The 10155-nt window shown below is 32.3% G+C and overlaps 2 protein-coding genes across 2 annotated transcripts; both read left to right on the top strand.

Moving 5' to 3' along the window:
- Window positions 1–2197: 2197 nt before the first annotated feature.
- Window positions 2198–3137, top strand: LOC116778080 (3-oxoacyl-[acyl-carrier-protein] reductase FabG-like). The gene has a single exon (XM_032671948.2). It carries the CDS (start codon window positions 2257–2259, stop codon window positions 3013–3015), a length of 759 nt encoding a protein of 252 aa, XP_032527839.2. The 5' UTR covers window positions 2198–2256; the 3' UTR covers window positions 3016–3137.
- A 2367-nt stretch (window positions 3138–5504) lies between these two features.
- LOC116778081 (3-oxoacyl-[acyl-carrier-protein] reductase FabG-like) lies at window positions 5505–6395 on the top strand. The gene has a single exon (XM_032671950.2). It carries the CDS (start codon window positions 5544–5546, stop codon window positions 6300–6302), a length of 759 nt encoding a protein of 252 aa, XP_032527841.2. The 5' UTR covers window positions 5505–5543; the 3' UTR covers window positions 6303–6395.
- The last annotated feature ends 3760 nt before the right edge of the window (window positions 6396–10155 follow it).

Genomic DNA, 10155 nt, shown 5'->3' with positions numbered 1-10155 from the left:
AGTTAATCGAAATATGAATATGATGGTTTGGATACTTTCAAGTTTATTAATATTATTCTAGACAAATAAATTAAGTTTTATTTTCAAAAAAAAAAGTAGAAAATGTACTAATATAATTTTGGTAGCATTTTTAAAAATGTTTGCTGCTATTTATACAATAATAGAAGAAAATATCACTAAATGCAACATAGACAGCGTAAGACAACGTCTGATTCAGTTATATACCAATAAATTTAACAGGAAAAAAATATAACAACGCTTTGTCGTAAAAACTAGATTATTTAGAGAGGTGTGTTTGAACATAGTAAAAATGTGAAAAAATGGTCATCATCAGCCTATAGGAGCCCACTGCTGAGCAAAGGCCTCTTCTCACATGGAGGTTAGAGCATTAAACACAACGCTTGCTCAAGACAGGTTGGCGATTTCAATCTTATAATTTGAAATTATATGGCCAGGTTTCCCCACGATGTTTTCCTTCACCGTCCGTCAGTGGTGTCTAAATACTCTTAGAAAGTACATATGTTTCGGAAAAGATCACATTGGTACTTGACAGGTTTCGAACCCGCGCCTTTTCGTATAAGAGGCGGGCCTTTTAACCTCCAGGCCACCACGACTTTACGACGAAAAAATGGTCATTAAGTATTAATATCGCTGCCAGGAGAAGATGAACACTAAATTACATAATTCGTATATTTTTCGAAAGGGGAGAAAGTTTAAAACATAATAATTGAAACAAGTTTTTTTTAGATTCATAATGTGTAATTACGTACGCTAATTTTGTGTCTATATAATATTTTGACGTAAACAAAAAAAGTTAAATGAGGTCAAAAGTTACATGCATAAAACATATACATAAGTTAGGTGGACAGAGTCGTATCACAAATAAATAATTTGAAACTAATAAGTTAGCTTTCTTAAGCAATAATAAAGGTTGATTCTTGATATTTTTTTGGATTGTCTGTTGGCCAAGAAGCTGGAAGATACGAAAGAAAGAGTTCGGATGATGTGACAAGATTTTTTTAACCGACAAATAAATATTGAAAACTACTTTCTGGCCAGTTGATGTTGAATTCGTCGGATATAGTAATCTGTTTGGCTAGCATCCAGACAAATTTAACTTCATATCATTACACCAAAATTGTGTTAGAAATCTGACAAAGACATCCTAAGATCACAAAGAAATGAGAAACTGCCAAAAATTGAAGGCGGAGCTGCTTAGGGAATATGCAGATAATGTATATTAGTGGTCCTTAAATCCTTCTTACTGCTATAGTTGTTCTCGCACCTCTATTAGCAGTTCAGATCTGCGGTATCAGAAAGCTCGACTTCTTTACATCCCTTTCTTATGGAAACATTATCTTTTAGACTAAATTATTGCAGTGTAAGAAGATAAAAAACGTTAGAAGCACGATCCAGTGGCAATTTAGTTTCGTATTTCCTTCCTAAAAAGCCATCCGTGGCTAACATTCAAGCAGTCTCAACAAAATCAATTAATGACTATCATCAACAGAGTCATATGTAAATTTCCCTAAAACGAAACGTATTTTTAAAAATACTTACAATACTGTCAGATGACATTTTTTGCAGGATATGCTAGAAATCTTCCTTACATTATATCAAAAGCTAGGCTATACCATTTTATACAAGGTGCAGCCTATTAGTTGGCACCTTAAGGTATAAGAGTTAACCCAATAGGCCCTGGACCGGTTACTACCAATGTCGTTAAAATTATGGTATAACCAACATGCCATGGAATACAGCGAATACTTTTACTCTGCTGAACCAAATCGGCGAACCCAAGGTCTCAGCGGATTTGATTTCTTTGCTTGCAAATGAACGAGCTAAAAGTATGACGAGATTTTAATATAAACCTCATAATGGAATGAGATTAAATTGTGTCATAAATTATTTTTTTTGTTTTTATTCTTGTACTGAATATTGCTAAACAATATGTATAATTACATATAATAGTGATAACTAGCCCTCTGTATTATTTCTTAATTTTCCAAGATTTAAAGCCCCAAAAAAATACTTTAACCGCATTATTTACAAAAGTTTTATAATTTAATGTTAACGTGGTAAGATAAACTAGAAGAGCATGTAAATTTACACAGCTTTTGACAAATCTAATCTAAAAACATAACGTTATAAATATTTGGTGTTCCAGTTAAACATGCTTATCTTTTTTATAAAAACTTCATCCAAGCAAAATTGAATGCAGAGCGTTACTAAAATTGCAACTCGATATCAACAGCAATGAGTTTCTCTGACAAGGTAGTTATTGTTACCGGTGCTAGCTCCGGTATCGGAGCAGCTACAGCGCTGTTATTCAGCAAAGAAAAGGCCAACGTAGTAATAGTAGGAAGAAATGAAGCAAAACTGAAAGTAGTGACGGCGCAATGCGAAGAAGTCGGTAACAAGCCGTTAGTGATCAGAGCAGATGTTTCCGATGACGATGAGGCAGCAAGAATAATAAATGAGACCATCGAAAAATACGGAAAACTTGACGTCTTAGTCAACAACGCTGGATTTGTTAGAGGAGGATCATTGATGGATGGAAAAATTTTACAAGCGTATGATGATTTGATCGATACAAATCTTCGAGCCGTTATATGCCTCACGCAACTGGCGACACCACATTTAATAAAATCTCGGGGAAATATAATAAATATATCGAGTGTGGCCGGCGGAAAAACCCTCAGGTCTAATTATTTTCTGGCTTACGGTATATCAAAGGCTGGTTTGAATTTTTTCTCTCAAGGTGCCGCCACTGAACTTGCAGAGCATGGAGTTCGAGTAAATGTCATAAGTCCCGGTCCAGTTGTTAGTGACATTTTCGAAAATTCTAAATTAGATTCCGATTTTATCAAGAATTATAAAATCAATACCATGGGTGACAGAATATCCAGTTCTGAGGAAGTCGGGCATATGATCTTATATCTGGCAAGCGATAAGGCAGCTGGTATGACGGGAAGTAATTATATATTGGATAATGGATATTGCTTATTAAACTGATACGTCTTTCTGTATACTCATTGATTATCGTGATCTTTATAAAATATTTATCAAAACATAATCTAAAAAATACTTCAGCATCCTATAACAATTAAACAATTTAAATTCCTTTAAACATATATATATGTTATATTATGTAATAATATATATATATATATATATATATATAAGAATAACATATCTAAAAAAAATTTTTGGCACTGCAACTTGGATGAAGAATTTATATATTTTAAATAAAATCATTAACTATAATTCTGGATTGTGTTAATTATTTGAAACAAATATAATTATTTAGAAATACATTTTTATAAAATTTAAATGTACTTTTAAAACTGATTACCTAGAAATTAGTTTCTACCTCGGTCTTTTAAAGAGAAATCTTATAAACTTCAATTGTTACCAGAATAATTTTTGAATTGCTAGACTTGACCCTGTCACGTTACTCTTTCACTGAAAAAAAATATAAAGGGACAAATATTTAAATAAAATAATTTGACCGGAAATTCAACAAAAGCCAGTTCATCGAGTAAACTCATGAAAAACCTTATCATAAAGTAATTATGATAATAATATATTTGTTGTATACACAAGATATAGAACTGCATTGTAAACAGCAAAACACTTGAGTGAATGACATCTAAGACTTTCGCGAATATTCATTTAAATGAAACTTATATTTTTCGGATTATACTACGCGTATTTTATTATTTTAAGAAACTACATACTCTCGACCTTTCGACTACGTTGCAGCAACCATGATCACGGGCAGACGAGATGTCGATTGGTCATGTTATTTATGATCTACCGCCAACGATTTCTTAATTTTCTGGCGTACAGGTCTGGATGCCGGCAAAATGCGCTTACGTTGTCACGAGGTCCTGATGGGTGGTCTGACCACACCGGTCAGAGACATGGGATTTTATGTTATTAAGGAGGGGCTTGATAGATTCCAGCCATCTTCTCTATTGAAATTAGGATGTTTTTTAATTTCAATATCCTCGCGGATTAACCTCGGTGTGTACCTGTCTTCAAGAGCGTGGATTTGTGATTTGTCAAACCGAATGTAGTGGCCTGGTTTATCCATTGTGTGTTCACACACTGCTGACTTCGATGCGCGCCGATATTTGATGTCTGAGATATGTTCTTTCACCCTTGTACCGATGTACAAGGGTGAAAGAATATCTCGTTCTATCAGCTACTAATCGCATCTCTCTCTCTGGACAGTTTTTATTGGCTGGAGAAGTTGAGGCACTAACTCTCATAGAGTTTAACTGATGTGCTCTGATGATTTCTGTGTAGCTTTAACCATTAATGCTGCACACGCAACGGAAACTTAAAAAATTAAGGAAATTTTTCCCTTTTCCCAACATTTCCCTTCACTGCTCTGCTCCTATTGATTGTAGCATGATGAAAAGTATATTAAAACTTACACAGGAGTATGAAGAATTATTGTACGAAGTTTCGTTAAAATCCGTAGCGTAGTTATTGTTTCTATAAGAAACATACAGACAGACAGACAAAAATTTTACTGATTGCAATTTTTAGGTTCAGTATCGATCACTAATCACCCCCTGATAGTTATTTTGAAAATATATTTCTTGTTTAGAATTGACCTCTGAACAGATTTATTATGAGTATAGATTGTGAAGGTGTCATCTACTTGCCGTTTATATATTAAAGGTTTTATTGGAGGAGTGCAAGGGCTCGCACCTCGAAGTCCTCCATGAATATCTCGGCGACAACGGGGGAAACCGATTAACCCAATGCAACTCCGTCTACTTGTATGTAGAATTCATCCTTCCATATTAGGTAGCCAGATGTTAGGCAATGCTTTAATAGCTCTGCATATTCTATAGGCATATTGTTATCCTTTAACTTACCTCTTACAATCTCGATGCAGTCAAGAACGGGTAGACTAGTGAATAATAACTGTACATCAAAAATGACCATACTGTATTATTGTCTGACAATTTTAAGTGTTTTATATCATTAACAAACTGACAGGAATCCCTAACAAATGACTTTGTGTGACCCCGGAGTGGTGGCAATATCTTCGAAAAAAATTTGCCCATTTTATAAGTTGTTGAGTTAATCTGGCTTACAATTGGGCGTAAGGTTCTTGTTTAGGTATTTCAAGTAACCCATACAATTTCGGTGGTTTTGAACAGGATGGTATTGATTAAAATAATAAAATACGCGTAGTATAATCTTAAAAATATTAGTTTCATTTACACTGCAGTAACATAATCTTATATAAAAAACTCAAACAGAACAACCAAGCATCTCATTTTCAGCCGTATTTTTAGTTAAATTATATAAACACGTTCTCATTACATAAAATTAAATAAAATCATTTCGATATTATAACCGAATAAAGAGATATACCATGTATTTTTTATTTATTAATTATCGTTATCGTTGATAATAGTGGCTTAATAACTTTTTTAATAGATAAAATAAAAGACATAACGTATATAAATCGTTTTTTTTAAACATTCATCACAGTGTTAACAGTTATATTGTCAGTAATGAGTTTCTCGGACAAGGTAGTTATTGTTACCGGTGCTAGCTCCGGTATCGGAGCAGCTACAGCGCTGTTATTCAGCAAAGAAAAGGCCAACGTTGTAATAGTAGGAAGAAATGAAGCAAAACTGAAGGTAGTGACGGCGCAATGCGAAGAAGTCGGTAACAAGCCGTTAGTGATCAGAGCAGATGTTTCCGATGACGATGAGGCAGCAAGAATAATAAATGAGACCATCGAAAAATACGGAAAACTTGACGTCTTAGTCAACAACGCTGGAATTATGCGTTCAGGAACCCTTGTTGATGGAAGAGCTGTTCAAAGTTTTGACGAAATGGTAAAGACGAATGTTCGAGCTGTAATTAACCTAACGCAGCTTGCTACACCTCATATAATTAAAACCAAGGGGAATATTATTAACATATCGAGCGTAGCGGGTATGAGAGTCTTAAGGGGAAACATATTCTTGGCTTATGGCATGACTAAAGCTGCTTTGAATTATTTCTCTGAAGCCTGCGCTAAGGAACTTGCAAGTTACGGTGTCCGAGTCAACGGCATTTGTCCAGGACCTGTCGTTACGGACATTCTAGAAAATTCAAAAATAAAAATGGAGGAGCTAAAGGATGCGAACATGTCGACTATTAGCAACAGGTCTTCCACTTCTGAAGAAATTGGTAATTTAATTTTGTATTTGGCGAGCGATAAAGCTGTAGGAATGACTGGATCGAATTATGTTATTGATAACGGCCTCTTAGTTCTAAATTAATGTATATATTTCTACCACAATAGTACATATTTTTTATTTAATATGCATGCAATAAATGTAAGTACTGTATCATAAATAAAGTTTTTATAAAATTAACAAATTAATATCATTTTATTAGACGTACTATTAAATTGGTGAAAACTACATTTTGAAAAATTATGTTAATATAAAATGTACAAAAATTAAATGGAAGACATCACTAAAATACGTAAAACAAAATATTATCTAAAATAAAACTGACTATGAAATTTACTGAAATCATTGGATATATTGATAAGGTCAATGGTCATAATTTTACAAATCGTTCAAAAAAATTATCACCCTAATTTTTCATTTGGTTCCGTAATATATCTTTTAATATAATTCACAATTAACTCGAAAGCACAAATTTCACACACTCGAATAAATCTTGTCCGAGAGCAAAATATTCTCTATAAAGAAACGAAACTAACACCTACAATAATGTCAGATATTTTAAATATGAGTTACGACTTACAGCCTATGAGAAAAGCGCTGGTAATTTCTTGCAACAAAAATTCGGCACCTGGTCAGAAAACTCGACCCATCAAGCCTTGGTTTCAAAAGAATGTTCCGGACTCCAGCAGAGCTGGAGAATGACACACCTAGTGCTTATCTTAATCCACTATATTATCATAAGAATTAAATTTTATAAAATCCCAAAAAAAAAAAAACAGAATATTATATGCAACTTTACATTATGAATGTTTAGAAAGTTTGGAAAACATGAAAGGTTCTTTATGATGGACATAGATAGTTTAGGACGGATAGACAAGAAATTCAAAAATTACACATCAAGAAGTGGAAAATACGACGAGAGAGAGGGTATCAAAACGGACAGTACGGATAAGACTATAGAGCATATAGGAACTATTTGAGTTGAATATGAATTTGAGACACTTGGATATATGTATTTGGGAAAACCAAATAGGCAACGAATTCGAATTTTTTAGGCTCTAAAGTTTGTTGAAGAGCTCGTCTCTGATATCGAGATAGCGTATAAGCACTTCAGCCTAATCTAGAATTGGTAAAAGGTGAGTATGCAAAAATATGACTTGTCTACTTTGCACGACCTTCACAGTGGGTGAACACCAGAATCGGTTTTCGATAGCCAACGGTCGAAATCACATTAGTAAACATGGATTTAAACATTTGCGTTACATCCTACACCACAGACTGCAACAGTGGGCACCAGCCAATCATTCTCGCATTTCGATGGACTTGAAATTATAATAAAGCGTACATATATAACATAATTTCAATATAAGTTATACTTTGGAAAAGATCTATTTCATTTTATTTTATTATTTCATTCTTCTATAGGTGAGAATGAATTGACAACTTTTTATGCAACTAACAATGATCACTACAAACTATGATGTCATTTTCTTCGTACTGGAGAGGTAGTTCACATTCCCAAGTGGTTACCGCTACTCAGGGACCCCGGATTTACTTACGTATGAGCTATAGAAATGTGAAACGGTATGTTTGGTCAAAAAAGAAAAATTAACGATATTCAAGATAAAAAATAATGCAATATTTGTCGTTTCATTATCATATCAATGACTGAGGATAAGATATATCTGCGACGATAAAATTAATAATTATTTTGTTATACATATTTATTTATAATAAAATAAATTTTATTTATAAGCAAATAGATCGCAAATAACTCGTTCGGTAAAGACAAGCGATAGGAATAATGAATTTTTTAATTTGTGTTACGTATGTGATTGTGCTGATGTTAAAAATAAAATATTATAATATTCACTCCATTTTAATAATCAACAGTAAAGAAGATTTTTTATAATATTTCGGCAACGGTTTAAGGCCTGTCGATATCGTCAGATATAAGAACGTAAACTTTAAAAATGCTATATGATTAAGCTAGTTTTGCTTGGATTTCTATAGCATAAGCACGAAGAAGCTGTTTATAAGTATTACATAAAACAATGCCTTTGCTCTCATATAATTGTCACTTTTTTCTTTACGTCTCACATACAGCCTTGACTTGCTTGAACATTTAGACGTATTCATGGACTAATTTTATGACAGTAATCTGTTCCTAATTTTGGAATAAATCATTTATGTATGTATGTATATAATACTGTTCAGCCTATGTATATAATAGTGGTATTTTTATTTTTTGTCTGTTGGTCTCGTCCGGTTGATCTCTGTAAAGGCTTGAGCGATATTGACAGATCTTTTATCAATATATAGACGTTGAAAAAAACATATATTTTTTTTTAATATAGACGACAAAAGCCAAGGCTGCAGCCTTTACTTGATATCAAATATCATTGATTAATAGATAATGAAAATATAATTTTGGTTTGTATTTTAATTTTTCTAGCTATAATCTATACGGTACGATGATTGCACACCATGAATGTATAATTTAATCAATAATATACATAGCTATTTAATTATAAAAACATACGAGTGTAACTTCTAGTGGAACGTGTCGTCTTATTTTCATGTAAGCTCTTAAATTGAATAAAATTATTTAAAAAACTCAATAACACCAATGCCACTATATAATCGATTAACAAAACAGATAATGCATTTTTTCCTATTATCGTTATCATTGATAGTGACCGATAGATAACAATTGCTTATACATTGTTCACAGTCTTAATGTCACATAATTAGCAACGAGTTTCTCTGATAAGGTAGTTATGTATTACGTAATTAGGAAATGTACTAATGGATACAAACAGAGCAGAAATAATAAAAAAATCGTATCTAAAATTTAATGCAAACCCATCTAATTTGTGGTTTAACAACAAACACATTAAACGCAAATAGTATAATTAAAAATTAAAGATAATGTGCTGAATATTAGAATATATATAACAAAAATTATCATCGATTTTCACATCTAACGTTGAAGTATTGATCCGTTGTATAATAAAACAAAAACAAAACTCTTTTTTCATTATAAATTTCTGTACACTTTTAAGTCACATTGTTCAGCGCTTAAGAAACACAAAAGTAATGACGACAAAATACGTATCCCCGTTCTTTGTATGCAACTTAAAATAAAGCGTAGTTTTCGCAGAACTAAAAGAAACACATTCCACGTTTGACGCACGCTAATGAACGTAGGACTACAAGTTTTTTAGTATGAGTTTTAAAGTCAACATAATCGATCATACCTTCCGTTTCCAGTTTTGCCCTCAAAAATTTGCAATATTGAAATATCTCAGTGTTTGTTTTGAATCTAATATTCTACTAGATCCATTGTGATGTTGAGTTCGATGAGGATATTTTTTTAACAACCCCAGCACGTACATATATCAGTATTTATGAAGGAATATCAATCAAAGTATAAACTATTGTTGTTCAATTTGCACAAACTTTTTCTTGTGTACATAAGTATAATAAATAAACATTACTGAAAAAAAGTAATTATATATATATGGTAACATCTTCGTTTTATATGTAGATGTAATTGTAAAAAGGGGGTAGCAAAGGTATTTTTTTTCTTTATGGACTATGTTCACTGTATAAATTCTACTTCGGCCAAAAATATTGACTTCGATGAGTTTAGTCTTGTAATACGTTTACCATCGAGACTCGAATATTTTGTCAGAATCAACAGTTTATGAGTTTGTTATGTATTACTTGTCGTTTATGATTTCAAACACAGTGATTTATTGTACATTTGTAAATATATATATAAATATAATTCAATAAACTGGAATAAAGTAATAATAAAGACTTAACTTTTCAGTAATTCCAGTCAGATACAAGTTTTCTTTTTAAACGTAGTAATAATTTCGTGAGCACCAAAAAAATTACGAATCAGAGTTGATGCAAACGTATTTCAATC

Source organism: Danaus plexippus, chromosome Z (assembly GCF_018135715.1).
Source record: "Danaus plexippus chromosome Z, MEX_DaPlex, whole genome shotgun sequence".
Taxonomy (NCBI): Eukaryota; Metazoa; Arthropoda; class Insecta; order Lepidoptera; family Nymphalidae; genus Danaus; species Danaus plexippus.
This window is presented reverse-complemented; position numbering and strand designations above follow the sequence as displayed.